The 27,997-nt window shown below is 57.2% G+C and overlaps 2 protein-coding genes across 10 annotated transcripts; both read left to right on the plus strand.

Moving 5' to 3' along the window:
- Window positions 1–367: 367 nt before the first annotated feature.
- On the plus strand, window positions 368–7,100 carry ZBTB32 (zinc finger and BTB domain containing 32). 6 transcript variants are annotated; one of them, XM_036067892.2, is made up of 6 exons: window positions 368–3,451; window positions 4,551–5,533; window positions 5,793–5,866; window positions 5,979–6,047; window positions 6,173–6,334; window positions 6,518–7,100. In XM_036067892.2, exons 2-6 carry the CDS (start codon window positions 4,650–4,652, stop codon window positions 6,793–6,795), a joined length of 1,467 nt encoding a protein of 488 aa, XP_035923785.2. In that variant the 5' UTR covers window positions 368–3,451; window positions 4,551–4,649; the 3' UTR covers window positions 6,796–7,100. The 6 variants fall into 6 exon arrangements, with proteins under 6 accessions (XP_035923785.2, XP_035923786.2, XP_035923789.2 ...); XM_036067893.2 differs by having other exon boundaries at window positions 4,618–5,533; XM_036067896.2 differs by having other exon boundaries at window positions 369–4,703; window positions 5,387–5,533.
- A 990-nt stretch (window positions 7,101–8,090) lies between these two features.
- KMT2B (lysine methyltransferase 2B) lies at window positions 8,091–27,954 on the plus strand. Of its 4 annotated transcripts, XM_036067915.2 has the most exons (37): window positions 8,098–8,479; window positions 9,624–9,696; window positions 9,926–11,967; window positions 12,215–12,328; window positions 12,422–12,572; window positions 12,860–13,139; window positions 13,302–13,357; window positions 13,604–13,882; window positions 14,166–14,260; window positions 14,542–14,640; window positions 14,766–14,879; window positions 15,021–15,167; window positions 15,271–15,366; window positions 15,813–15,930; window positions 16,422–16,535; window positions 16,727–16,911; window positions 16,998–17,087; window positions 17,179–17,283; window positions 17,417–17,490; window positions 18,073–18,188; window positions 18,284–18,375; window positions 18,458–18,595; window positions 19,399–19,557; window positions 19,775–19,895; window positions 19,969–20,047; window positions 20,148–20,308; window positions 21,389–21,616; window positions 21,698–22,991; window positions 23,078–23,167; window positions 23,245–23,354; window positions 25,861–25,998; window positions 26,080–26,154; window positions 26,254–26,431; window positions 26,715–26,822; window positions 26,937–27,020; window positions 27,140–27,269; window positions 27,378–27,954. In XM_036067915.2, the coding sequence occupies exons 1-37, from the start codon at window positions 8,117–8,119 to the stop codon at window positions 27,651–27,653; spliced, it is 8,172 nt and encodes a 2,723-aa protein (XP_035923808.1). In that variant the 5' UTR covers window positions 8,098–8,116; the 3' UTR covers window positions 27,654–27,954. The 4 variants fall into 4 exon arrangements, 3 of the variants coding, with proteins under 3 accessions (XP_077918942.1, XP_077918943.1, XP_035923808.1); XR_013444172.1 differs by lacking the exons at window positions 26,080–26,154; window positions 26,254–26,431; window positions 26,715–26,822; ... (1 more) ...; window positions 27,140–27,269; window positions 27,378–27,954 and adding an exon at window positions 24,443–24,544 and having other exon boundaries at window positions 8,091–8,479; window positions 25,861–25,995; XM_078062816.1 differs by lacking the exons at window positions 25,861–25,998; window positions 26,080–26,154; window positions 26,254–26,431; ... (2 more) ...; window positions 27,140–27,269; window positions 27,378–27,954 and adding an exon at window positions 24,279–24,543 and having other exon boundaries at window positions 8,091–8,479.
- Window positions 27,955–27,997: the final 43 nt, after the last annotated feature.

The raw sequence follows: 27,997 nt of genomic DNA on the forward strand, positions 1-27,997 counted from the left end.
TGGTGTCTCTTCTCTGGTATGTGTTGGATGTACTTAACTAGGAAGAGTAGGCATTTGAAAGTTCATGTAAGATTTGGATAATTGGTCTTTATCTGCATAAAATGCTGTGGGGGAATTTAACTACCTTAATTTGAAGAAAGAGATGTGTTCCTGGAAAAAGTGGAAAGTTCATATAATTTTTCTAAATTAAATCTTGTTTAATTTGGCTTTGGAATACTCACTATTTAAAATAAGTGAGATAAAGGGAGAACATTTTTCATAAAACGAATAGTCATGCCTCTAGTTGGCCTATTCTGATGGTTTAGTTTTAATTATTATTATTTTTTAAAGATTTTATTTATTTATTTGACAGAGAGAGAGAGAGAGAGAGAAGGAACACAAGCAGGGGGAGTGGGAGAGGGAGAAGCAGGCTTCCTGCTGAGCAGGGAGCCCGATGCGGGGCTCGATCCCAGGACCCTGGTATCATGACCTGAGCCGAACGCAGACACTTAACCAACTGAGCCACCCAGGTGCCCCAGTTTTAATTATTTTTAAAGAGAATCCATACTTGTATTGCTGTGTTGACATTTTTATATCAAGCTGGGTTGTACCTGCAGGGGCATATGAAGGAGCTTATGGTCATGCCTATCAGTTAGAATTTAAAAATAGCAGATTTTAAACTTTATTTAGTAATATGAGTATTGGGAATGACAGGCAAAAATCATACCTCTTTTTCCCACATACTTCCTTCCGGTTATGTCCTACCTAATCTCTCCCATCCACTCTACCCTGTCCCAGGATGCAGGTTTGTGTCCTCAGAACCAATGGTTTCCTGGGTACACCCCAGGAGACAGCTGCAGGGGATTCCTACAGAGTCATCCTGGGAAGTGGAAGGTGGACAAGGTTTTTGAGACTGCGATGGGAGACTTTTCAAGAATAGAGTTATCAGTTTCCCTCCCCTTCCAAGTCAAAGTGCTATTTGCTTGTGCTTCTGCTGTCACTGCTCAATGCAAGATGGCTTGGGCTGTGTAGTCAAGAATGTATGGAGAGAGAAGGGCCTAGAGTGTCACCAGCCTCAGGGCTGAGGTGTAGAGGACCCTGGAGATACCTCTAAGGAGGCAGTCTCTAAAAGGATATCCTCAGGTGGGGTAGACACCAAGTAGGAGGCAAAATGGGGTTTCCCATTCTTGGGGGGCTTTTGTTCTCTGAATGGGGAGTCCCCTTGCCCTTCTCCTCCCTATTAGGTTTCCTGAAAGCCTGCTGACACTCCCTGTCACTATACTTGGCTTATAGAGGACACTGCCCTTTGAGCATAGTCTCCAATATTTTTGATCATCAATGAGCAAATCATACCAGTGGGGGAGCTGAGTCACAGGCACATGAAGTAGGGCTGGGAAGCAAAGCCACTGGGTGATGATGTAATCTTCCAGAACCCCTGTACCTTTTCTTCTACACTTGGGGTTTCTCTCTCATGATTTCCCCCACTTAGTCCATATCTTCAGGGACTGTATTACTGTGTTGAAGAAAGGATGTTTTTCTCTGTATACATACATATCCGGGATTGGTGCTTTTATATGTCCAGGCCAAGTGCCTTTTATATGGGTGTCAAATGAGTCCCTGGGTGTGGTGGTATGAGGAGTTAGAAAGCTCAGAAATGGAAAATATTTAACGTTCAGAGTAGCACATGAATAAGGCCTGTCCATTTGCATTTTCCCTTTCACTCTGAGTCATCTTCCCCTCTCCCCACCCTATTATTGCCCCTCCACCAGCCCCACCCATTGGCACACCCTGCCTGATCTAGGAAGGGTTAACATCTGTCTATACTCAAGCTAGAACGAGAGGTAGAGGGGGAAGGCATGTTAAGTCTGGAGGGAGAAAGTAGGGGGCTGTGTGAACATATTGGGGTCCTGGAGCCAAAGGGAGAAACGGGAGTTTAGGGACATAAAGTTTTGGGTCTAGGAGGGGACCAGGATGTAAAGGACAAGCCTAGGGTGAACCAGACTGTGTCAGGTCACCAGAGCAGCCTACCAATGCCTGATTTTTTTATCTTCCAGTTATTTATTGGGCATATATGATACACCAGGCACATATCATAAATGATTTCTCTACGCTTGTTGAATGAATGAAAAAATTGCCACAGGATGAGGGTTAATGGAATAATAAAAAACAGGAAAAGAAATTTGAGTCTTTCAGACCTCATCCTTTCCCCAGGTTAACGAGTGCTAACGTGTGAAAACAGGGGAAATCTCCTGAGAGTTCGACCCCTTTGACAGGAAGTGAAAGAAACCCCGGAGTTCTGATTTCGGGGAAATGTCATTTGTCATCAACCCAAGAAAAGGGAGTTTTCTCTTCGAAGACCACCGCAGGCCCTTTCTGGGGTTGCCCCCTTCAGAGCTTGATGGGAGAATCTGAGTCACTTGTACATTCAGTCCCCAGTGGTGGCCCAGATGACAGGGGTCATTTCCACAGAGCAGTTAAGGCTTCCTAGTACGAAGTCAGGGAGAGGAAGGACAAGGCATGCTTTTGGCCCTCCTTCACTCTCTCCTCAGCATCCAGATGTGTCAGTCCTTTTTACTTCTGAGGTAGTAGAAACAGCTTCCAGCTTCTAGAGCTCTGACACTTCTCAGAAGAACTAATCCTATTTGAATGATGCTATGTACTGACAAACCACTTTCACATTCATCATGTCGTTTCATCTTCACCCTCACCTCCAAATGAGGTAAGCAAAGGTTATCCCTATTTCATGGATGAGGTAACTGAGGCTCAGAGAGGTGACTTGCCCAATGTGACTCAACTAGTAAATGGCAGAGATGAGACTCAAATGCAGGTCTGATTATTCCAAGGTTCTTGTTGCGAGGTGAACTTTTTTTTTTTAAGATTTTTATTTATTTATTTGAGAGAGAGCAGAGAGAGTGCACGAGAGAGCGCATGGGGGGTGGGGGGAGAGGGAGAGGAAAACGCAGACTCCCGGCTGAGCACAGAGCCTGATGCATCACAGGGCTCAATCCCAGGACCCCGAGATCACGACCTGAGCCGAAGGCAGATGCATAACTAACTGAGCCACCCAGGCGCTCCTTGATTTTTATTTTATTCATTTAAAGTAATCTCTACACCCAGCATGGGGCTCAAACCTACAAGCCCAAGATCAAGAGTTGCATGCTCTACAAACAGAGCCAGCCAGGCACCCCCTCACATGAATTTCTTTGACTCTAGAAGTTCACAAATGAAATGAGACAGGAAGGGAGGCAGAATGTCTTGAATCTGGAAGTAGAGGAGGTGGTCTCTAGGATCCTAGAGGGGTGAAGCAGAGCCAGGGGTATAAAACCACACCCCCTTGGGGGACTGTGACAGACTGATACTTGGGACACCCAATGGAAGACTGTGAGGTCAGGGGCGGGGCTAGCTCCAGGGGGGCCCCAGGAGCCCCAACAGCAGTTCAGAGCATGCGGTGTCCAGGAGGAAGCTACAACCGGTGAGTGGTTGCTTCTCCCCAGCTGAGACTTTCCTCCCATTATACCCCTTTTTCTGTCCACTTCCTACCAACCTGTAGCCTTCTCCCTGAGGGGTCCAAGTAGTAATCCTCCCCACAAGGGTCCTTACTCATGGTGAGCCCACACTGAGGAATATGCCTACTGGGCACTGAGACACTTAGGTCTGTCTCTTAGTATCTGGGTTCCCAGTTTTCTTCTTAAAAGTCAGTGTGGTAGTTTTGATGTGTGATAAATTTCTGCCTTGTTGGCTCTTTCTATTCTTTGCTTTTGGCTTATGAAAAACAAAATTAAACCATCTCCTTATCCTAATCTGGAAAGAAAATAGCCTCCCCTTATATAGTTCCCATTTTCCTTTCTCCTACTTCCTCAGGGGTCAAAACTTTCTTCAAAATCTCTCTCCATCCTTTATGGGAACCTTCTCTTCTGTGGCTTCTGCACCTGCTCTCTTAACCCACTAGATGGGATTCTCTTCCAAGTCCTTCTCTGAGGACATGTTCTAGAAGTTTCAGCCGTAGGGAAATAATCGATTGATGTCTTAGGGCATGCCCTCCTGCAGCTATGACCTCAGTCTTACTGTCCTTTCTGCCTCTCAAGACTACTCAGCAAAATGTGATGGGGTGGGGATGGGGGTGGGGGTGGAACTAGCTTTCAAAACTCTCCCATGAAGCTGTGTCTTGCTCCATCCCTAACTGCCAGGGCTGACTGGGTCTTATGGTGATCTTTGTCTGGAAAGAAGAAAGCCTGGCCTGCTCCAAGGTCTTTCCCTGCAGAAGGGCTTAAAGTAGCAGAAGTATCAGCGTCTGCTCTCTTTTAAGTCAGAGACTGCCAATTGGCAGGACCCATCTACACTAGCCTTAAACCCACTATTTGATATGGTTGTTAATGGCCTGGTTCTTATTCTTTAAGTCCTAGGTATGGTCTAATTTCCATTCTCCTGCCACCCCCACCGTCACCCCTACCCCCTGGTCCATTATGATTCTAGATAAGCTCGGGTCCTCTCTTGGGTTAGTTTATTTGTTCCATTCAGGGCACAGAGAGCTCTGAACCAGCAACTCACTCTTTCTCCCCTCACCTCCACAGGCTTGAGAATACGCTGTTCCTCCCTCCCCTTTCCACCATGGACCCCACACTGTGGCCTTTCTTTCAGGTCCTCTGAGATTGGTACCCAGGCAAGGCACAATGCCCCTGTTCCCGACGACAAGACTGCCTAGCCCCTATGGCTCTGATCGGCTGGTACGGCTAGCAGCCAGGCTCCGGCCAGCACTATGTGATACCTTGATCACTGTGGGAAGCCAAGAATTCCCTGCCCACAGCCTGGTCCTGGCAGGTGTGAGCCAGCAGCTGGGCCGCAGGGGCCGCTGGGCTCTGGTGAAAGGCATCAGCCCTTCTACCTTTGCCCAGCTTCTGTACTTTGTTTATGGAGAGAGTGTAGAACTGCAGCCTGGGGAACTGGGACCCCTTGAGGAAGCGGCCAGAACCTTGGGGGTGCAGTCCCTGGAAGAGGCATGCAGGAGGGCTCGACGGGACAGGGATAGAGAACTGGGTCCAGGGCTCAAGGAACATCAGGAGGAGCCAGAGAACCCCACAAGGGATTCTGAGAGAGGACTGGAGGGACATGGAGAGCAGAGACCAGAGAAATTTATTAGAGCTGGTTGGAGACAACGAGAGATACTGCATGAGCAAAGGCCATCAAGAGAGAGCCCTGAGATAGCAGAGGCAATGCAGGAGGGTGCGGGGGAGCAGATGAGATCAAAGGAAAAACTCAAGCAATCCCCTATTGGCCATGGGGGAACAGATGGGAAGCAAGAAGTGATTATGTGGGTGACGGAGAGTCCAGGGGGCTCTGAGGAAAGTCTGCGGGAGTTCTCTGGCCACCGTCCCCCACCAGGTTCCCTCCAAACAAGCGTCATTCCTAGGCCCTGGTCGGCTGAGGCCCCTTGGTTGGGGGAGGGCCAGCCTGCCCTGTGGAGCATCCTGCTGTTGCCACCCAGATATGGCACTCCCTTCTCCCATAGCACCCCCATCACTGGAGCCTGGCAGGAGGTCTGGCTTCGGGACCAGAGGTGAGTGAAGAGCCTAACGGAAGACCTCCCTGGCTGGGAGGGAGTGGCTCAGGAGAGGCAGCAGTGATGGGTAGAAGGGCACCACATCTCTTATCTCTACTGTATATTTCCGGAGCTGATGATAGGACAAGAAGCTTCCATCACAGGGGAATTCAAAGCCCAGCCCCTGAGGAGGACTCATGACACCTCCCCCTCCTGGAAGGGTCTGGCCAGGATCCCGGGTTTTGCCAAGGCTAACTCTTCCCCACCCCATCCCCAGGATCCCACTGTCCCTGAACCCTGAGAAAGGTCTCTGGAACCAGAACCAGTTGGCCAACTCCAGTCCTGCCCCAGGTAAGCCCCTCAGTGCCCTGTACAAATGCTATAACATGGTCTCTCTTTCCTTAGGCTGGGACTCCAGGAGTCCAGCCTGAGTAGGGCACCTCCTTCACTCTGCTCCCTCCAGGTGCCCTCCCCCAGAGCCCCACAAAGTTCATCCCTGGGGAGATGGAAGAGTCTGATCAGAGGCACACAGGTGAGTAGGGTGAGGGCACGTTTGCCTCAGCCCCACTGTAGCTCCCAATGTCTTGTCTGGGAGTACCAGTGGTCCAGCTCTGGGATTCCCAGCCCTGCCCTCCTTTGCCTTCTCTATCCCCACAGGTGCACTTGCAACCTGTGTGGGTCATGTGAGTACAGCAGGCCCATCCCACCAACAACCTCCCCCACCCCCACCTGCCCGGTCTCGGCCCTATTCTTGTTCTGTCTGTGGGAAAAGGTTCTCACTCAAGCATCAGATGGAGACTCACTACCGAGTCCACACAGGTATGGGCTCCCCGCCCAGTGCAAATTATCTGCTCCCTTCCCAACTCCGGTCTGTCTGGTCCTGAGTCCTTCTCTGTGTGCTTGGCTCCCACACAATTCCCTTGCCCAGTCGCCCAGATCAACCCCTACGCCAGCCTTCACCCTCTTCTTTCCTTTACCGGCCTCCCCCTCCACCTGCCCTAGGAGAGAAGCCCTTCTCCTGTAGCCTCTGCCCCCAGCGCTCCCGGGACTTCTCAGCCATGACCAAGCACCTGCGGACGCATGGGGCCGCACCCTACCGCTGCCCTCTGTGCCGGGCCGGCTGCCCCAGCCTGGCCTCCATGCAGGCGCACATGCGCGGCCACTCGCCCAGCCAGCTCCCACCTGGATGGACCATTCGCTCCACCTTCCTCTACTCCTCCTCTTCGAGGCCGTCCCGGGCCTCGACCTCTCCCTGTGGGTCCCCTTCCTCCACCACCTGACGGTGTTGGTAGCTTCTTTGGCTTCAGCCAACAATACAATTAAAGAATGAAAGACGGGCCGACGGGGCTGGCTAGGTTTCTGACCCAGCACCGCAGCTACTGGCAGCCTAGCAAATTCGGCTCCAAGAAGCACCGCAGGAAAGGCGCTGAAAGCCTTCTCCCAGATGACCGCGGGCCCCAGAAGTCTGGGCCAGCGAGCCCGTGTGGGGTGTGGGCAGTGAAGTTTGCACGAGTTAAAATTAATTGTGCGGGGACTGGCGATTCCATCAAAATAAAGAGTTTCCTGGACCCTCTCAGGACCAGAAGCCGAGTCCAGACTTTAGTCTGTGAGCAGGGGAGAGGGAAGGGCAGCCTTGCCCCTTGTCCTGTGGCGGCCCCTCGTGGCTGTGCATCCACTGTTCAGTGCGGGGGCCACCTCCATCTCCCGGGTCTCCCTGTTCTTCCCCAGAGGTAGGGGCCCGCGAGCGCCGCGAAGTCCAGGCTGGCTTAGCAGCAAGCCCTGTTGGCGGAGGCTGTGAGAAATCAAGTTATTCGCCCCTTCCACAGCAAGCAACGGTGCGCAGAATCTGAGTCTGGGACCCCCAGCCCGGGGCTCGAGGAACGCGTGCTCCACCCTCCTCCTCTCCTTGAGCTTTCAGACACCCTCCTCCTCTCCTTGAGCAGAAGGACCGCAAAGCTGCGGCCTCTCGAGCATCTCCCCTCCATGCTGTGCAGAACGGCAGCCGAGTGGCGCCTCCAACTGAGACTAATCCTTTGCGGCGGCCCCTTTCCCACCCCACGCCTCCTGCAATCGCGAACTTCATTTCCCAGTATCTCTAGGATTCCCAGGGTCCGAAGCCCACTGCACCCTGGGAGTGGTAGTTCATGCGTGCCCTGGTCTCGCCAAGAACAATGGGAGGAGTTTGGGGCGCGAACCACACCTCCCGGCAGCCCCGGAGATGGTTTTTCTGGGTCCGGTTAGGACCCTATAGTCCCAGCTCTCGCGGCCCCAGCTCTCGCGACCCCAGCTCCCGGCGGAAGGAGCGAGGCGCCCGGACTACATTTCCCGAAGGTCCCTGCGCATCACCCCTCTTCGGCCGCAACACGGGGTCTATGCTCTTCAGGCGCGGTCTAAGGGTGACTGCCGACTGGCCTCGGACTCCCGCTCCCGTGGTGCCCCGCGCGTGGCCGGCCCAGCCCCCGGCTCCCGCTAGCCCCGCTGCGGCGCTGGTTGCTGTCGTGAGCCGCAGCCGCCCCGCCCCACCTCTCCCTCCCCTCCCCCCCGGCCCTGCGCACGGGCCGCCCCTCCCCCCGCCTCCCCGGCCCCTCTCACGGTGCCAAGATGGCGGCGGCGGCGGGCGGCGGCAGTTGCCCCGGGCCTGGCTCCGCGCGGGGCCGCTTCCCAGGCCGGCCGCGGGGCTCCGGCGGGGGCGGGGGCCGCGGCGGACGGGGCAGCGGGGCCGAGAGAGTGCGGGTAGCTCTGCGGCGCGGCGGCAGCGCGGCGGGGCCGGGCGGAGCCGAGCCCGGGGAGGACACGGCCCTGCTCCGTTTGCTGGGGCTCCGCCGGGGCCTGCGCCGGCTCCGCCGCCTGTGGGCCGGCCCGCGCATTCAGCGGGGTCGGGGCAGGGGCCGGGGCCGGGGCTGGGGCCTGAGCCGAGGCTGCGTGCCCGAGGAGGAGAGCAGTGACGAGGAATCCGACGATGAGGTGAGGCAGTCGGAGGCGTCCCCAACGCCGGGCGGGGCGGAGGCCGGGGGCTTCCAAGGGTCTGGGTGGCCCTGAGGGGTGGAGTGGAGAAGCGAGGTTCTCAGGGCCCCTGCGGAGGGAAGGGGCCCTGGAAATAGGCCTGGGGGGAGATAGGCTGCACGGAGCTGTCCGTGAAAAAGGTCTCTGAAAGTATATAGAGAAGCCCGGGCTGCATCTGGGTACTTGGGCCTGAGGCACGTCCTGCAGAAGTGTCCCAGGCTGATGATTTTGGTAGTTGGCAAAGCTGTTGCAGTAGAGGTTTGAGCGAGAAGGTTATGGGTACTGCATGCCCAACCAGTGGTGGTTGACAGCAGCAGCGTGGCTTTAGTGGACCCAGGCTAGGGCTCTCTGGGCACTTATCTGTAGGCTGCTCCACCTGGCCTCATATCTCTGACACATCACTGGTTTCACCAGTACCCCGATTCCTCTTACTTAAAGTGGAGAGATGGTAGCATGATGGAGGGCTTCCTCTTGGGAGCACAGGTTGAAGAAAATGGAATAAAGGCTGAGACTGGGAACTCTAGCAGGTCCGAGTTCAGCTCAGGATTTATCCCCAGCCTCTCAGAAAAGTCAGGAGGGTGTGGGTTGTATTATTTAGGACAGTTTGTAGTCACCTGAGGGCTCAGAGTAGAGCTTATTACGCTAAACCATTTGAAACACACACACACACACACACACCCCAGACTTGAGTGCCCCTATTCCCATCTTCATTCAGGAGGAAACTGCATCCTGAGAGTGTGTGAACAGTAGTCCCACCTTTTTCTGAATTGGAGGATGAGGGAGTCTGAGGGTAGTGTCTACTGCCTGGCCTGAGAAGATCCAGTTCTGTTCCCTTCTGGGCCAGCGAACCACTGATGGCTATGCTGGTGTAGTCCGGTACAGGGGATGGGGGTTCAAAATACCCTGTGCCTCCATCCCTAGGATGAGAGGGAGAGACTCTTTTCTACTCTTCTTAGCTTCCAGTCGTAAGTTTTTCTCTAAAATAGGTAGGGGTATGTTAAGGGGGAAACTGGGGGGATATACCTCCATACCTGAGTCTCAGGTGGAACAAGGGCTTTGGCACTGACTGCTGTTTCTCCCCTCCACCCCTGGTCCCCTAAATCAGGAGTTTCAGGGTTTTCATTCAGATGAAGATGTGGCCCCCAGTTCCCTGCGCTCTGCGCTCCGATCCCAGCGAGGTGAGTGACGGGGAAACTCTACCTCTATAGCTTTACAGGAATGTTATTCTTGCTCTTCATGTCAGCTCTTCCCTGTTTAAGTAGAGTCTCCATCAGTCACATAGCGTGTTCTGTGTTCAAAGCTCAAGCTAGCCTGGGCTGTGGGGGAAACAGACTCGCCCTCCTGGAGTGCCTTCTTCAGTCTGCAGGGCTAGCTTGACCCATCTCCCCACACCTATTCTCCTTTTAGGTCGAGCCCCCCGAGGTCGGGGCCGCAAGCATAAGATGACCCCCATTCCGCCTCCTCGCCTAGCAGATGTCGCTCCTGCCCCCCCAAAGACTCCTGCCCGGAAACGGGGTGAGGAGGGCACAGAACGGATGGTGCAGGCACTGACTGAGCTTCTCCGGCGGGCCCAGGCACCCCCAGCCCCACGGAGCCGGGCATGTGAGCCCTCCACTCCACGTCGGTCTCGGGGACGGCCCCCAGGACGGCCAGCAGGCCCCTGCAGGAAGAAGCAACAAGCAGTAGTGGTGGCAGAAGCAGCTGTGACAATCCCCAAACCTGAGCCCCCACCTCCTGTGGTTCCCATAAAACATCGAACTGGCAGCTGGAAGTGCAAGGAGGGGCCTGGCCCAGGACCTGGGACCCCCAAGCGTGGAGGACAGTCCGGGCGAGGAGGCCGTGGAGGTAGAGGCCGAGGCCGAGGCGGGCTCCCTCTTGTGATCAAGTTTGTTTCAAAGGCCAAAAAAGTGAAGATGGGACAGTTGTCCTTGGGACTTGAATCAGGTCAGGGTCAAGATCAACATGAGGAAAGCTGGCAGGGTGCCCCCCAAGGAAGAGTTGGATCTGGACAGGGAGAGGGCCCCTGCTGGAGAAAGGAGCAAAAGCTGGAGGAGGAGGGAGAGAAGAAGACAGAAAAAGAGAAGGACAAGGAAGAGCGAGAAGAGAAGGTAGAGAGAGCTGGACCTGAAGAAGGGATGACGCTAGCAGAGGAAAAGGAAGAGGCAAAGCTGCCATCCCCACCCTCGACTCCGCCAGCCCCTGCAGCCCCTCCACCCCCTCCACCTCCTCCACCATCTCCACCTCCTCCACCCCTCCCACCCCCCTCCACTTCTCCTTCATCCCCACTTTGCCCTCCACCACCCCCAGTGTCCCCTCTGCCCCCACCATCACCTCCACCGCCTCCTGCCCCAGAGGAGCAGGAAGAATCCCCTCCTCCAGTGGTCCCAGCTACATGCTCCAGAAAGAGGGGCCGGCCTCCTCTGACTCCCAGCCAGCGGGCAGAGCGAGAAGCTGCTCGGGCAGTGCCGGAGGGTACCTCTCCTCCCACTCCAACCCCCAGCACCATCACAGGAGGCCCTCTGGAAGACAGCCCCACTGTGGCCCCCAAAAGTACCACCTTCCTGAAGAATATCCGGCAGTTTATTATGCCTGTGGTGAGTGCCCGCTCCTCCCGAGTCATCAAGACACCCCGGCGATTTATGGATGAAGACCCCCCCAAACCCTTAAAGGTAGAAGTCTCACCTACTCTTCGGCCTCCTGTTGCCACCTCCCCACTCGCCCCCCCAGAACCAGCACCAGCTCCCTCTCCACCGCGTGCCCCAACTCCCCCGTCTACCCCGGTCCCACTCCCTGAGAAGAGACGGTCCATTCTAAGGGAACCCACATTTCGCTGGACCTCGCTGACCCGGGAACTGCCCCCTCCTCCTCCTGCCCCCCCACCGGCCCCGCCCCCACCTCCTGCCCCTGTCACTCCATCCCGGAGGCCCCTGCTCCTTCGGGCACCCCAGTTTACCCCAAGCGAAGCCCACCTGAAGATCTACGAATCGGTGCTTACTACTCCTCTTGGGGCCCCTGAAGCCCCTGAGCCAGAGCCTCCTCCTGCTGATGACTCTCCAGCTGAGCCTGAGCCACGGGCAGTGGGCCGCACCAACCACCTCAGCCTGCCTCGATTTGCCCCCGTGGTCGCCACTCCTGTTAAGGCCGAGGTGCCCGTTCCTGGGGCTCCAGCTCTGAGCAACGGGCAGCAGTGTCAGGCTCAGCTGCAGCAGCCCCTGCAGGCCTTGCCAGCCCAGCTGCTGCTCCAGGCGTTAGCGCAGCCACCGCAGCTGCAGCCACACTTGCACCTGCAGCCGCCGTCACCACTGGACAAGGCCCGTACCGCAGCCTCGGGCTCCCTACCGCTGTCTGGTGTGGAGGAGAAAATGTTCAGCCTCCTCAAGAGAGCCAAGGTGCAGCTGTTCAAGATCGATCAGCAGCAGCAGCAGCAGAAGGTGGCGTCTTTGATGCCGGTGAGCATGGCGCCTGGGCTAGGTTTCTGCACCCAGCCATCCAGCCCCAGTTCTCTCCGTTCTCAATTTTCATTCGCCCCCTGCCTCCTCAGACCCCCTCCAGTATTTCAGGGAATGCTCAGAGCCAGTCCTTCCATTTCTCAGCTGCCTATGTTCCTTCCCTGGCCCTGGCCCTCCGCCATGCTAGTCCCCCTGGCCCTATCTTTCCTCACTTTCCAGCCTCTGACCCTGTTTATTCCCCCACCAGCCAAGCCCTGGAGGGCAGATGGAGGAAGTCGTGGGGACTGCCAAGCAGATCTCAGATAGAGGTTCTGTCAGGTCTGAAGATGAATCGATGGAAACTAAGAGAGAGAGACCGTCGGTATGGAGTGGGAGCGGGGCCCTCTGAAGAAGGCTGGTTGCAGGAACGCAAGGGGCAACTTCCCACATGTATTCCTGGTTTCTCTTCCCCTAGGGCCCCGAGTCCCCTGTGCAAGGCCCCCGTATCAAACATGTCTGTCGTCATGCTGCTGTGGCCCTAGGTCAGGCCCGGGCCATGGTGCCCGAAGACGTCCCCCGCCTCAGTGCTCTCCCTCTCCGGGATCGGCAGGACCTCGCCACGGAGGGTAGGGGCGGGTGTGTTGTGGGAAGATTTTGACAGCTGTGTCAAGTTCGGGGGCGAGCACATGCACCAAGAGCCTAGGAGAGTGGGAGCTGAGTTGGATGCTTGGGGCAGGTGGCAGGTGGGTTGGGGTGCTAGGTCTTAGAGCAGATTTGGGGGCACTTGGGGCCTGAACACCGTGGGAAAGTGGGGGCCAGAAGGCCAATTGAATGAGATCTAGGGGAGAACAAGGAACTGAGGTAAAAGGCCTAATGGCCTTGTGGCTCCATCCCTTCCTCTCCATTGCACTAGATACATCATCGGCATCTGAGACTGAGAGTGTCCCATCACGGTCTCGGCGGGGAAAGGTGGAGTCAGCAGGGCCTGGGGGAGACTCAGAGCCTGCAGGGTCTGGAGGGACCCTGGCCCATACACCTCGGCGCTCGCTGCCCTCCCATCATGGCAAGAAGATGCGGATGGCACGGTGTGGACACTGTCGGGGCTGCCTGCGTGTGCAGGACTGTGGGTCCTGTGTCAACTGCCTGGACAAGCCCAAATTTGGGGGCCCCAACACCAAGAAGCAGTGCTGTGTGTGAGTAGCCAGGGCGCAGCCTCTGTTCCCACCCATGGTTGTCAAGTCACCCAGGCCTCCTGCCCCGCCAGAGCAGTGGGATTGGCATCCTTGTGGAGAGCTTCCTCTCTTCCCCCAGACCACCAGTCCCCTACCCTGGTGACGTGCTGCTCCCCTCCCCAGATACCGGAAGTGCGACAAGATAGAGGCTCGGAAGATGGAACGGCTGGCTAAAAAAGGTAACGAGGTTTGAGGAGTATTTCTTTACACAACCTTGTTTAGATCCATGGTGTGGAAGAAACAGTGTTTTCTTTGCTCTCCTTCCCTTATCTTTGCAGCCTATTACCTTTGTCATCTTTCCATCCTGTGCTTTTGTGTCTCCTGTATTCGTTCTCTTCTGCCCCACTTCTTTTTGGCTTTTCTGCATCCCAATGTCCCATGTCCCTGGCTGAGCTCAGATCCTACTAAGTCCCCTGTTCCCACAGGCCGGACGATAGTGAAGACGCTGTTGCCCTGGGATTCCGATGAATCTCCTGAGGCCTCCCCTGGTCCTCCAGGCCCACGCCGGGGGGCGGGAGCTGGGGGGCCCCGGGAGGAGGTGGTGGCCCCCCCAGGGCCCGAGGAGCAGGACTCCCTCCTACTGCAGCGCAAGTCAGCCCGGCGCTGCGTCAAACAGCGACCCTCCTATGATATCTTCGAGGACTCGGATGACTCAGAGCCCGGGGGTCCCCCTGCTCCCCGGCGTCGGACCCCCCGAGAGAATGGTGCGAATTGATTGTTGTTTCCCCTTTCAGTCCCGTGTCTTGTGTAGAAGGGAGCTGGGGTTTCTAGACCAGGGGCCGTATTTGTGTGATAGAGAAAGTAGCTGAGTGCAGAGAAGGAGGTAGTTTGGGGTGGACAGGGAAAATGGGTGCATTCGAGCCAGGTCTAAAAGTCATCCTATTGGTTAGTTAAAGGCGGCCATGGGGATCCAGGTAACGGGGTGTGGAGGAAAGGGAATGGGGCAGGGAAGGAGTGGGACCCTCACCACTTACGTGTGCTGCCTAGAGCTGCCAGTGCCAGAACCCGAGGAGCAGAGCCGGCCCCGCAAACCTACCCTGCAGCCTGTGTTGCAGCTCAAGGCCCGAAGGCGCCTGGACAAGGTCAGCACGGCCCCACACCAAGAACCCTGAGCCCTGTGGAAGGCATGGCTCCCGCCCTTCAGGAGCTTCCTAGCAAGTCAGGGTAACGGGCTCACCTGAGTGCCGTGTTGTGTCCACACCAGAGGACAGGCCCTGAGGGGTAAGGCAGGTCTGTCTTTCTGGAAAGCAAAGTAGGATCTGGGCGAAAGACAGGGTTGGGCAGACTGGGGAAGAGGACAGTGTGGAGAGAAGTCTGCAGAGGGTGAGGCTGGCAGCCTTCTGACCACCACCATCCTCCCTAGGATGCTTTGGCCCCTGGCCCCTTTGCTTCTTTTCCCAATGGCTGGACTGGAAAACAGAAGTCTCCTGATGGAGTGCACCGGGTCCGTGTGGATTTTAAGGTATGGCATGGAGGGAGAGGGTCTCGAGGATGGTGTTTGAAAGAAAGCTGGGGGTTGTAGCTGAGAAACTGGGCTTTAAAGATGGCTTTGGCTGCTCTCTGATCCCGTGTCCTCTCTTTCCTCAGGAGGATTGTGACCTGGAGAACGTGTGGCTGATGGGTGGCCTCAGCGTGCTCACCTCCGTGCCAGGGGGGCCGCCGATGGTGTGCTTGCTGTGTGCCAGCAAAGGCCTGCATGAGGTTGGATCCCCGCCTTTTTCCACAGCCCCCCAGGTCTCCATTGGCCCTTACTGCCTGATTGCTTGGGCCCTCTCAGCAGGGTCTCATCCCTTGGCCTCTTGGCCTCACACTGTGCCCATTGTTCACTCTCCCCACCCCCAGCTGGTGTTCTGCCAAGTCTGCTGTGACCCTTTCCATCCATTCTGTCTGGAGGAGGCCGAGCGGCCCCTGCCCCAACATCATGATACCTGGTGCTGCCGCCGCTGCAAGTTTTGCCATGTCTGTGGGCGCAAAGGCCGGGGATCCAAGGTTTGGGCACAAGAGCCATGAGAGTGGTTGGAGGCATGGAGGAGAGGGGTATACTTGTGCCAATAGGTTTTGCCATTGCTGTTTTTCTCCCAACTTCCAACAGCACCTCCTGGAGTGTGAGCGCTGCCGCCATGCTTATCACCCAGCCTGCCTGGGGCCCAGCTACCCAACCCGGGCCACACGCAAACGGCGCCACTGGGTGAGAGATGAGGCCCACACCCCTTGCATTGGAGTTCTAATTAAAGCCGCTACCACCCCCAGACTGGAAGGTTGGAGGTCCTTGTGAGAGTTTATCTGATAAATAGCATTTTCACTTACAAAATTTCACATAGACAAGACTTATGTGCAGAATTTGTACAGAATGGTTGCAAAATGCAGAAGGGCTCATGCATTCCATGGTCCTGGGCTCAGAATCCCCTGCCCCTGCCTGACCTCCTTTCCTCCTTATCTCCTTCTGTCGGTCTCCCCTACTTTGGTCTTGTTCCTCCCTCCTCCTCACTTCTCTTGTACACCTTTTCTTCTCTTACCTGTCCTTCCTCATTTGTCTCTTGCTTACCATCCACTCCTCTTTGCCCATCTCCTCCCACTGTACCCCCCACACTGCTCCAGCCTGCTCCCCCTAACTTCACCCGGCCCTCCCCGCAGATCTGCTCAGCCTGCGTGCGCTGTAAGAGCTGTGGGGCGACTCCAGGCAAGAACTGGGACGTCGAGTGGTCCGGAGATTACAGCCTCTGCCCCAGGTGCACCCAGCTCTATGAGAAAGGTGGGGACCTGTCAGGGAACCTGGGCCCTGAGGGACACCGGGCAGTGGGCCAGGCTCCTAGACAGGCAAGACAGATACGGTTTTCTAGTGGCTTTGTATCCTCTTGTAGCCCCAGAACCTTTCCTTCTGTCAGGGTAGTCTCCCACAAAAGCCTGTCTAGTACCTCAAGTAGAGGGACACGGTTCCTCTCAGGGCAGTGGGAGTCGGCCTGGACCCCATCGAGGTAGTGGTCCCTTACCTGCCTCTTGGAACCTTGAGTCTCCACTGATCACTTTGAAAATCTGGGCTTTCCCCATTTGTTCAGGTGGCAAGTTCGCAAGGTTCTTTGTGAGGTGCTGGCGCTGTAGGGCTAGAAGAGGCCATATTCTCAGCCAGCATTTTGAGGGTGGTAGGGACCCAAGATGGGGCATAGCAGAGGCAGCCCTCATAGCAGCCAAGGGGCAGGTCGTGGCCCCAGCCCCTGACTTCCCCATTTCCTCCCTTTTCTGCAGGAAACTTCTGTCCCATCTGCACGCGCTGCTACGAAGACAACGACTACGAGAGCAAGATGATGCAGTGCGCGCAGTGTGACCACTGGGTGCACGCCAAGTGCGAGGGGCTCTCAGGTGAGCAGGCAGAGCGCGCCCGGGCTGCCACCTCTGCCCCGGGGTGGTGGGGGGGGTGCCTGTCCTACCCCCAGCACAGGCCCTCTTGGGACAGGTGTTATAAATGTATGTCCTTGGCAACTCCTCTGGGCTGCTGAGAGCCCTCACATTCTCCCGAACCATTCTGTCCTGTCCCACCCTGGCTGTTTTAGATGAAGACTATGAGATCCTTTCTGGGCTGCCAGACTCAGTGCTGTACACCTGCGGACCATGTGCAGGGGCCACGCACCCCCGCTGGCGAGAGGCCCTGAGTGGGGCCCTGCAGGGGGGCCTGCGCCAGGTGCTCCAGGGCCTGTTGAGCTCCAAGGTGGCGGGCCCACTGCTGCTGTGCACTCAGGTCTGGGGGGGGGGGGCGGTGCTCGGGAGGTAGGATGGGGTGGGGCCAGGCCCAGCACCAGCCCTGCTGACTTTCTCTCTCTACAGTGTGGGCAGGCTGGAAAGCAGCTGCACCCAGGTCCTTGCGATCTGCAAGCCGTGAGTCGGCGCTTCGAGGAAGGCCACTACAAGTCTGTGGTGAGTGGGGCACTGAGAGGAATAGGTGGGCTCCAGGAGGAGGGTGTTGTGGGTGGGGTGGGGGCTCTGATCCTGACAAGCCCCCTTACAGCACAGCTTTATGGAGGACATGGTGGGCATCCTGATGAAGCACTCAGAAGAAGGAGAGACCCCAGAGCGCCGGGCTGGAGGCCAGATGAAGGGGCTCCTACTGAAGGTGGGAACTTTGGGGGATGTCTAGAGAGTGGCTTGAGTGGTAGTGGGGAGGAGAGTGTGGGTCCTTCAGACGCTGCCCCTACCAACTTTCCTGGGGAAGCCAGTTCTTCTCATTCTGTTAACCCACTCCCCAGCTGCTAGAGTCTGCGTTCGGCTGGTTCGACGCCCACGACCCCAAGTACTGGCGACGGAGTACCCGGCTGCCAAAGTGAGCGAGGCTGGGTAACAGGAGGGGAACCAGGGAATAAGGGCAAAAGCAAGGGCACCTGGGAATCCCGGGTCTGGATCCTGGGCTGAGAATAGACAAGAAACAGAGTTAAGGTCTGGAGGGTGGTGGAACCAGGATGAGCGTGCTCAGGGGTTCTAGGCCGGCAAAGACTCAGATTGTACAGTTAGCTCGCTCTGTTTCTACTCTGTGCAGGACAGTGTTGGGGAACAGCAGTGAGTAAGCCACGTTTGGGGGTTGAGCAGGCACATTAGTGCCTGATGATCCAGATGGTCAGGGTGGTTATGGGAACGTCGAGGGAGCTGTAGGAGCCCAGAGAAGGTGCTTAGGGCAAGGCTTCTTGGAAGAGATGACATCCGAGCCGAGATGTGGAAAAAGAGTATTCCAGGCATGAGGAACAGCATTTCATGTGTCATAGGTGGCATGAGGGGCCCTGGCTTATTTGGGAGACTGGGAGAAATGCCACATGGAGAGAGGACCAAGTGTGTCATGGCATGTTAAGGCTAAGATTGTGGGTGGCCACCCTTGTTAGACGTGTCAGATGCTGACCCTGCCTGTCCACAGCGGAGTTCTTCCCAATGCTGTGTTGCCCCCATCCTTGGACCATGTCTACGCTCAGTGGAGACAGCAGGAACCAGAGACCCCAGAATCAGGGCAGCCTCCAGGGGACCCCTCAGCAGGTACTGGGCAGTGGGGACTGGAAGCCAGGGCCCTGAGTTGGTGGGGCAAGCTCTAGGTCCTGATTTTGGGACTTGCCTTCCCACACCTCTTCCAGCTTTTCAGGGCAAGGATCCAGCTGCTTTCTCACACCTGGAGGACCCTCGTCAGTGTGCGCTCTGCCTCAAATATGGGGATGCGGATTCTAAGGTGAGGGCTACCATGTGAAGCCCCAGGTTGTGGGGCCTAGTCCCTGGGGCCTTCCCTCACACCATTTCTCCTCTGCCCCCAGGAGGCAGGACGGCTCCTATACATTGGGCAGAATGAGTGGACACACGTCAACTGTGCCATTTGGTCAGCTGAAGTGTTTGAGGAAAATGATGGCTCCCTCAAAAACGTGCATGCTGCTGTGGCTCGAGGGAGGCAGATGGTGAGAGCCCGGGCCTAGAGAGGTGGGCAGCCCCAGGGTCTCGGGTAGCCCCCCCCACCCCTCTGCAGGGGAAACCGCTCTTGTTTCACAATTTCTACCCCACCATATCCTTTCACTGCTGGTCCTAGGGACCAGGACTCTGGTGCTTCAGGGAGGACTCCCCCTCCCCCCATATTTGGGCCTGAAGCCTGGGAGATTAAAAGTTAGAAGATCTTCTATTGATTGAACCTGTGCTGGAGGCTTTCTATACTGTGTGACATTTAGCTCCTGCTGGCTCCCCGTGAGGTGAGGTGTGGTCTGGGTTAGAACCCCCTGCTCACCAGTGTGGGCCGTGGTACTGTATAATGTCTCAGGTTTAGGAAGTGAGACCTGGGGTGATATGTACTGGAGGGGGGGGTGCTAATGTGAAGATTAAATAAAATGGTACAGGTTTTACATTAAAATAGCATGAGAGAGGAAGAGCATGCGATTCTTGATCTTGGGGTCATGAGTTCAAGCCTCACGTGTAGAATGTAGTGATTACTTAAATATATTTTTTTAAATGGTGTGAGAAAGATGGTGAATATTGTTTGGTGTTAGATGTTGTTATTTTTTTCCCTGTTGCTTCAGAAAATCTGAAGTAGTTTTGATGTGCACCTGGCCCTGGATGCAGCTAGGGAAGAGGGTATGTTTGATGAGTGCCTTTGCTTTGTGAGGCGCTGGGCTAGACGGGCCCAATCAGAGTCTCAAGGACAGTGATGCTGAGCATCAGACCCTGGTCTCGGTCACTGGCTTCTCCCCTCAGCAGCCCCTTCCACCCACAGCGCTGTGAACTCTGCCTGAAGCCTGGAGCCACAGTGGGCTGCTGCCTTTCCTCCTGCCTCAGCAACTTCCACTTCATGTGTGCCCGGGCCAGCTATTGCATCTTCCAGGATGACAAGAAAGTTTTCTGCCAGAAACACACAGACCTGCTGGATGGCAAGGTGAGCCAGAACCACGAGGGAGACAGCTCCCTGCTGCTTTCTCTTCCCTTTACACTTGTAGACCCCTGCAGCCCCTCAGCCCTGTCCCCAGCTGCCTCTTGGTGTCTTTTTTCCTGAGTCCTTGAGCCAAGCCCCCAGCTGTCCAGTCCCTGCCTCAGAGCCTTCCCTCACATCCCCCTTGCCCCTCACCAATCTAGCAACCCCATTTGCCTTCTAGGAGATTGTGACCCCCGATGGGTTTGATGTTCTCCGCCGAGTCTATGTGGACTTTGAGGGCATCAACTTTAAGCGAAAGTTCTTGACGGGGCTCGAACCTGATGCCATCAATGTGCTCATTGGTAAGCCTCTTGCTCTCTACCCTGGTCTTCCTGACCCTGTCTGGCCCACCCTCCTGATCTCTTTGCATCATAGGCTCCATCCGAATTGACTCCTTGGGTACCCTGTCTGATCTCTCGGACTGCGAGGGACGGCTCTTCCCCATTGGCTACCAGTGAGCAGCCCAGGGGGCCTGGGTGGGGTGGAAGGACTCCAGGACAGGATCCCATTTCCCAAGTTGTCCTGACCCTCTTACCCACACGCCCACCTGACAGGTGCTCCCGTCTGTACTGGAGCACAGTGGATGCTCGGCGGCGCTGCTGGTATCGGTGTCGTATTCTGGAGTATCGGCCATGGGGTCCGAGGGAAGAGCCAGTTCACCTGGAGGCAGCAGAGGAGAATCAGACCATTGTGCACAGCCCCGTCCCTTCCTCAGGTATGTGCCTTGGAACTCCCTCATTTCCTTCCCTGAATGCTGCCCTCCCCAGATGGTTACCCACCAACCCCATTCCCTTCTTCCCTAAAGAAACCCCAAGATGTTTGCCATTCTTCCCTTTGTTATAATGGCAATAACTGATCGCTTAACAGCTTTGCATTACGTGCCAGGCACTGTGCTCAGCGTTTCACAGGAAGTGACGGGAGAGCTACCTGCTTGGGGGGTGGGGAGCAGCTTCTAGACAAACAGAGTGTTTACAGTCACCTGACTTGGGACGTGCGCTCCCGCGATGCTCCCCGCAGCCCTCCAAGGAAGGCAGGTGCTCTGCTATACTGCAGCTCCGAAAGGGCACTTGCTCTGCACGGTAACACAGTGCTGGCATCGGGGTGCGAGCCAAATCAGTCCCCTCATAGCCGTGCCGATGCTGAGGGATGTCGCTGAGAGCCGGATGGCACACAGCAAAGATTGGGCTTGGAGACTGGTAAAAGGAGAGCTTGTGGGCTGAAAAGGAGGAGGAAGATTTTCGGAATGTGTTTGCAGGGAAGGGGTTTGTGCCAGGTTGGAGCGTGACATGAAGTAGAGAGGGGAGGAGAAGGGTGCAGCTATCCTGGCTGGTAGCAGGGGAGTGTTGGGAGGAGGCGGCAGAGATTTGTTCTCGCAGATTGGGTGGAGCCAGTTAATGGGGAGCCCCAAGCGCCAGGATGCGGCAGATGTGTTTGATGTGGCAGGGATGCGCGGCACAGGTGAGGAAGCGGTAGGACTGGCCCTGCTGGAGGGAGGGCAGTGCCCCTCGTGGCATGCGGGGCCTGAGTCAGAGCAGTAGGCAGCCGGCAACAAGGGAGGTGGCAGAGATGCATGAGGAGGGGTTACAAAGGGCCCCTGATCCAGTTGTATGTGGAAGCTTTAAAGAAGCCACAGAGGGATGTGGGACCTGGGTGATGACTGGGAACCGGTGCACATTGTGACCGGACCATTGGGCAGGGGTGGGGAAGGCTTGGTTGGCTCAAAAGAAGGGAGGGTGTGTAAGGAGAGGCTTTGACCGTCCCTGCCATTCCTGATGCCATTCTCCTGCCTCCTCAGAGCCCCCAGATCATGTGGACCCCCCTCCAGATGCAGATGCCCTTATCCCTGGAGCTCCTGAGCACCACTCACCTGTTCAGAACCTGGACCCTCCACTTCGGCCAGATCCAAGCAGTGCCCCTCCTCCGGCTCCCCGCTCCTTCTCGGGGGCTCGAATCAAAGTGCCCAACTACTCACCATCCCGGAGGCCCTTGGGGGGTGTCTCCTTTGGACCCTTGCCCTCCCCTGGTGAGTACCTGGGAATGTCGGGGAGAGGGGTGGGTGGGTGAGGCAGGAGCTCATGGCTGACACTGACCCTTCCCCCCACAGGAAGTCCATCTTCTCTGACCCACCACATCCCCACGGTGGGAGACCTGGACTTCCCAGCTCCCCCCAGACGTTCCCGTCGTCCCAGCCCCCTGGCCCCAAGGCTGCCGGCATCACGGCGGGCCTCTCCCCCTCTCAGAACCTCCCCACAGCTCAGGGTGCCCCCTCCTACCTCAGTCATTAGAGCCCTCACGCCTACCTCAGGGGAGCTGGCTCCCCCTGGCCCAGCCCCATCTCCTCCACCACCCCCTGAAGACCTGGGCCCAGACTTTGAGGACATGGAGGTGGTGTCAGGACTGAGTGCTGCTGACCTGGACTTTGCGGCCAGCCTGCTGGGGACTGAGCCCTTCCAGGAAGAGATTGTGGCTGCGGGGGCAGTGGGGAGCGGCCACGGGGGCCCAGGGGACAGCTCAGAGGAAGAGGCCAGCCCTACCCCCCGCTATGTCCACTTCCCTGTGACTGTGGTGTCTGGCCCTGCCCTGGCCCCTGGTGCCCTTCCTGGAGCCCCCCGCATCGAACAGCTGGATGGAGTGGATGACGGCACGGACAGTGAGGCAGAGGCCGTCCAGCAGCCTCGGGGCCAGGGGACTCCTCCTTCAGGGCCAGGAGTGGGCCGGGCTGGGGTCATCGGGGCTGCAGGGGACAGAACCCGACCTCCTGAGGACTTGCCGTCAGAAATTGTGGATTTTGTGTTGAAGAACCTAGGGGGGCCTGGGGAGGGAGGTGCTGGGCCCAGAGAGGAGCCACTCCCCCCAGCACCTCCCCTGGCCAATGGCAGCCAGCCTCCCCAGGGCCTGCCCCCTAGCCCAGCTGACCCCACACGGACGTTTGCCTGGCTCCCTGGGGCCCCGGGGGTCCGGGTATTGAGCCTGGGCCCTGCCCCTGAGCCTCCCAAACCCGCCACATCCAAAATCATCCTTGTCAACAAGCTGGGGCAAGTGTTTGTGAAGATGGCTGGGGAGGGTGAGCCCGTCTCACCCCCAGTGAAGCAGCCACCTCTGCCCCCTCCCATCCCCCCCACAGCCCCTGCTTCCTGGACTCTGCCCCCGGGACCTCTGCTGGGTGTGTTGCCAGTGGTAGGGGTGGTCCGCCCCGCCCCACCACCCCCTCCTCCACTGACACTGGTGTTGAGCAGTGGGCCCCCCAGCCCGCCCCATCAGGCCATCCGCGTCAAGAGGGTGTCCACCTTCTCTGGCCGTTCCCCACCAGCGCCTCCCCCAAACAAGACCCCCCGGCTGGAGGAAGACAGAGAGTCCTTGGAGGATGCTCCCCAGGGTCCAGGGCTTAGTGGCAGCGGGTGAGTGAATGTGCTGAGTCTGTGGAGGAGGGTGAGAGAGGTGGGCAGGAGAAGGCAGCTCAGCCTTCTTGGGGTTCCTCCCCCAGGTTTAGCCGAGTGAGGATGAAAACGCCCACAGTGCGTGGAGTTCTCGACTTGGATGAGCCTGGGGAACCCACTGGGGAGGAAAGTCCGAGGTGAGTAGCCAGTGCCCTTTCCCTGGAGGCTCTGGAACCTCCATCCCTTCCTCTTTCTGACAGGTCTCTCCTCACAGGCCCCTCCAGGACCGGTCCCCTCTGCTGCCACTCCCAGAAGGTGGTCCTCCCCGGGCCCCCGATGGTCCCCCTGACTTGCTGCTTGAGTCCCAGTGGCACCACTACTCAGGTAGGGACCAGCCTCTCACTCTCCCTGCCTCCTTCCTTATGCTTGCCTCAGCTGGGTGATGGTCAGATGCAGTCAGTCCACTTCAAAAGATAGACCTTGTGTACCAGTCTGGCTCTGAGCCTGAGACTAGGTATTCAGAGTTCATCGGGTGTTCTCCGATGCCCTCGGAGCTCCTGGCCCGTGGCAGAAAAAGGCAGAGAGATGAAGTTTCAGCTCCACATGAGAGGCCCTTCAAAAGTGCCCAAGAGCTGGGGGCTTGGCTTCAGAGCCTGATCTGCCAGGGTCGGAGGGTTAGGTCCCTAGTGTGGGGGCTGTCAGAATTAGAGATGGGATTTAGAGCCGTGCAGCCAGACAAGAGCACCTGGGGGTCAGCCAGCGAGGATGGAGCTCATCTAGGATCCAGACGGGCAGGAAGAGTAGGAAGGAGATAAGAGGACACCAGGCACGTGGGGTCTAGGGTTGGTGTACTGGCTGGGAAGGATGTTGTGTCAGGGTCTAGAATTGAAGACAGTGGTTGATGAGGAAGCCAAAACAAGACCCAGGCATCTTGCCAGCAAGCTTGGCTAAGGGTCTGAGAGGGGAGGGTGGGCAGTAGCCCAGAGAGGTTTGTATGAGGGCTGAGTAGCAAAGCCATGGAGGAGGGTGAAGGGGGCTTGTGGATGGAAGCAGAGGTGGGAGGAGGCGTGGTGGTTGGATGTGAATAGGAGACCGCTGAGGTGGAGGAAAGGGGAGGGCAGTGCACGTGCAGAGCCATCAGGACACAGGATAGGGGTACGTGGAGTGGTTTGGGCTGACAGCCTTGGTGAAGCTGGGAGGGCAGTGAGTGCTCTGTTGGTTACAGAGGGCCATGGGAGAGGGGGTAGGCTACAGCCAAGCGAGCTGGTAACTGAGCAGCCTGAGGCTTGGAATTTCTCCTGGCCCCAGGCCTGCCCAGATGTGTGGATTGTCTCATTACGTAGCGCTGAGTTACTGAGCGTGGAAGCGGAGCGAGGTACACAAGAGACCGCTTAACTGAAAGACTGCGTATGGGGGTCAGAGGTGGCGTGAGGATATGGCAGTGACCATGACGGACAGGTCCCCACCCTTAGGGACCACGCCACATTTTGGTAGAGGAAACAGACACGTACGTTAGCAAGTGTACTGCAGCTGAGAACGAGCGCCGTGAGAAAGAAGGCAATGAGAGCGCCCGGGTGAGGCCCCTGTAGTCAGCCTGTCGGGTTCAGGGAACAGAATGGAGGTGAGGATGGGGTAGGGGCAAAGAGGAGGTGGAAGAAGTTGTCAGAGGTGAACCCAGAGGCACAGAGGCCTGGAGATGATTTGGGTCATACAGCAAATCAGGTTTGGAGTCTTGCCTCGGGCTGGGAGGGCACACGGTCAGGTTGGCCCAGGGGAGTGGTGTGGGGAGCAAGTGTGGCCACATGGGTCCTGCCTCACCTCTAAAGCACGCTCCACTCGAACTGAGGTTCTCCCCACCCTCCCCCTCCAGACATGACGGTCAGCCCTCAGTCCACACGGTGCTTGAGCTAGCCGCTGCATCTGGGCCCCCCCACCTCCTTGTAGCACTTCTTTCGATGGCTTCCAACAGCCCCGTCCCCCCCTCCCGGTCCTGTCTCCTCATTGCCCCAGCCTGTCACTTTGGCATGTCCCAGGGCCCCGGCCTTGACTTCTCTGTCTGTACCTACTCTGGGGTGTTCTCATCTACTTCATGGCTCTAAATCCCATCTCTTATTCTGACAGCCGGTGGATTGGTAGCCAGGCTCCTAGATCCTGCTGCCTGCTCCCCGTCTCCACCAGCAGGTTGCAAGGGCAGGTTTTCTAAGAGGAATTTCAGACTCAGCATATCCCAAACTGAGCTCTCTGCCTTCACCCCAAACTTGTTCCTCCCTCTCCCTCACCATCTATCTCATCATCAGCAGTTTTACTATTCCAGTTGTTCAGGCCCCAAACCTCAGAGTTGTCCTTGACCCTGCACTGGCTCTCACATCCCCATCTCCTACAGCAGCAAGTCCTGTCTGTTGCGTCTTCAAAATCTTTAGACCCTGAGAAATCCCTTAAGTAGCTCATAATGTACATATACTCGACTCTGTGGGTAGGAGCCTATATAATAAGTTTGTAATATTTACAGAGCTGTGCTGCATATAAAAAAATGCAAAATATACTTCTGGTATTTTTAATTTTCTGTGAGAGAAGAATGAGGGGTAGATGAGCGTTTTTGGTAAGATGGGTTTGAGTGAGCGGGTGTCCAAATGTGTCCTGCGGAGCCGGGGCACTCCAGGCCTCCGTGGACATGCTCATCTCTCCAAGAACTCTCACAGAAAAGGGACCGCGGGCTCTTTAGAGAAAAATAATGTCCATCCTGTAGGGCTCACGGGGCAGTTAGAGCAGGAAGAGAGCCCTCAGACCAAGTATCTGTGCTTGTGCAGGGAGAGGAAGGGAGGAGGTGGGGAACCCGGGACTCTGGATCTGGGGTGATCCTCACCTACTCTGACCTGCTGCTTGGGACCAGGTGAGGCTTCAAGCTCTGAGGAAGAGCCTCCCTCCCCAGAGGACAAAGAGAACCAGGCCCCCAAACGGTCTGGCCCGCATCTGCGCTTTGAGATCAGCAGTGAGGATGGGTTCAGCGTGGAGGCGGAGAGCCTGGAGGGTGAGTGGGGAGTGGTGGTGACGGAGGGAAGGTGTCCGGTCGAGCCCCATCCTGACCGCTCTGGCCCTGCTCTCTCCTCAGGGGCCTGGAGAACTCTGATTGAGAAGGTGCAGGAGGCCCGAGGGCATGCCCGGCTCCGGCATCTCTCCTTCAGTGGCAAGTGGAGGGGCCGCAGGCGCGTGGGGAGCTGGGAGGACTCGGAGAGGGTAAGAGGGGCTTCTGATATGACATGTGTGTCCTCACCTCTGTCCCCAGGAATGAGCGGGGCGAGGCTCCTGGGCATCCACCACGACGCTGTCATCTTCCTGGCGGAGCAGCTGCCCGGGGCCCAGCGCTGCCAGCACTACAAGTTCCGCTACCACCAGCAGGGGGAGGGCCAGGAGGAGCCGCCGCTGAACCCGCACGGGGCGGCCCGCGCTGAGGTCTATCTCCGGTGAGGCATCTGGGCGGCCCTGGGGGCGTTCTCGGGCGGGGGAGTTAGGTCTTTAGAGACTGGGAACCGGGGCCTGGGAGAAGATGCCAGGCCACTCCAGGAATCACTCCTAGATTCACGGCACAAGAGTGAGCCCCATCCATTCCCCTTTCACTCTGTCTTCGGGGGCAGCAGTATTTCTTTGCTGGCGGCAGGCCCAAGCCAGAGGGTAGGTAGGTGGCGTCTCTTTGAAGGAATGGCTGTTAGCCTCCCTTCTTCCTTCTTTCCTCCCTTCCTGTTGCAGGAAGTGCACCTTTGACATGTTCAACTTCCTGGCCTCCCAGCACCGGGTGCTCCCTGAGGGAGCCACCTGTGACGAGGAAGAGGATGAGGTGCAGCTCAGGTCAACCAGGTATGGAGAGCAGGCTAGGGTGTTGGGGGTGTTCTGGAAGGGTCCTAAAGAGGGTGACCGGGGCAAGAGAGGTCATTCCTGGGTACCAGCCTGTGACACTGCTGACCCCACCAGACGTGCCACCAGCCTGGAGCTGCCCATGGCCATGCGCTTTCGCCACCTCAAGAAGACATCCAAAGAGGCTGTGGGTGTCTACAGGTTAGTGGGGTCGGGGGGGAGGATGCCCCTTGGGTGGATGGACAGGTGCCCTGGTACGGGGCTGCCTTGGTTCTGTCCCCCTGCCCCCTGAGCTCCCCCTGGCCCATCCTCCCCTGCAGATCTGCCATCCACGGGCGGGGCCTGTTCTGTAAGCGAAACATCGATGCTGGCGAGATGGTCATTGAGTATTCCGGCATCGTCATTCGCTCCGTGCTGACTGACAAGCGGGAGAAGTTCTACGATGGAAAGGTGGGCTCCACGGGGCCATGGGGCTGAGGTGGGCGAAGCGGCGGGGTGGGGGGGAGGGGGCTGGGCCGTGGGAACAGAGCACCTGACGGGCCGTCGCGGTCCCTGTAGGGTATCGGGTGCTACATGTTCCGTATGGATGACTTTGATGTGGTGGACGCCACGATGCACGGCAACGCTGCGCGCTTCATCAACCACTCGTGTGAGCCCAACTGCTTCTCTCGAGTCATCCACGTGGAGGGCCAGAAGCACATCGTCATCTTCGCCCTGCGCCGCATCCTGCGAGGCGAGGAGCTCACCTACGACTACAAGTTCCCCATCGAGGATGCCAGCAACAAGCTGCCCTGCAACTGCGGCGCCAAGCGCTGCCGTCGCTTCCTGAACTGAGGCCGTGGCGGCTCCCCCCACCCCCGCTGCCGTCGTGCCCCGAGTCTGGGGGCTCCCAAGTCCCTCCCAGAGCATCTCACCCCCACCCTCCTGTTGAGGGTGGATGTGGGCCTGCAGGTGGCAGAGGCCCTGCCTCCACCCCTCCAGCCCACCCAGCAATCGCCCCCTTCTTGCCCTGGGGGCCCAGGATGTAGATACTGTACAAAGGTTTCTAAATCCCTTCTTTTCTATGCACTTTTTTATTTAAGAGGGTGGGTTCCCAGGTGGGAACCCCCCATAATAAAGTCTGTCAATGTTTGGAGAGGTGGTCTTCCGGTTTGTATGGAGCTGGGGGCTGGTAGGAG

The sequence above is a fragment of the Halichoerus grypus genome, chromosome 15, assembly GCF_964656455.1.
Source record: "Halichoerus grypus chromosome 15, mHalGry1.hap1.1, whole genome shotgun sequence".
Lineage (NCBI taxonomy): Eukaryota > Metazoa > Chordata > Mammalia > Carnivora > Phocidae > Halichoerus > Halichoerus grypus.

Excerpts from the sequence above, each read along its gene's own strand:
- ZBTB32 (XM_036067892.2), top strand. The coding sequence starts at position 4,650 with ATGCCCCTGTTCCCGACGACAAGACTGCCTAGCCCCTATGGCTCTGAT. Across the intron at positions 5,534-5,792 it reads GTCTGGCTTCGGGACCAGAG|GATCCCACTGTCCCTGAACC; the intron begins GTGAGTGAAGAG and ends CCCCATCCCCAG. Across the intron at positions 5,867-5,978 it reads CAACTCCAGTCCTGCCCCAG|GTGCCCTCCCCCAGAGCCCC; the intron begins GTAAGCCCCTCA and ends TGCTCCCTCCAG.
- KMT2B (XM_036067915.2), top strand. The coding sequence starts at position 8,117 with ATGGCGGCGGCGGCGGGCGGCGGCAGTTGCCCCGGGCCTGGCTCCGCG. Across the intron at positions 20,309-21,388 it reads CAGCCCCGTCCCTTCCTCAG|AGCCCCCAGATCATGTGGAC; the intron begins GTATGTGCCTTG and ends CTGCCTCCTCAG. Across the intron at positions 27,270-27,377 it reads AGAAGTTCTACGATGGAAAG|GGTATCGGGTGCTACATGTT; the intron begins GTGGGCTCCACG and ends CGGTCCCTGTAG.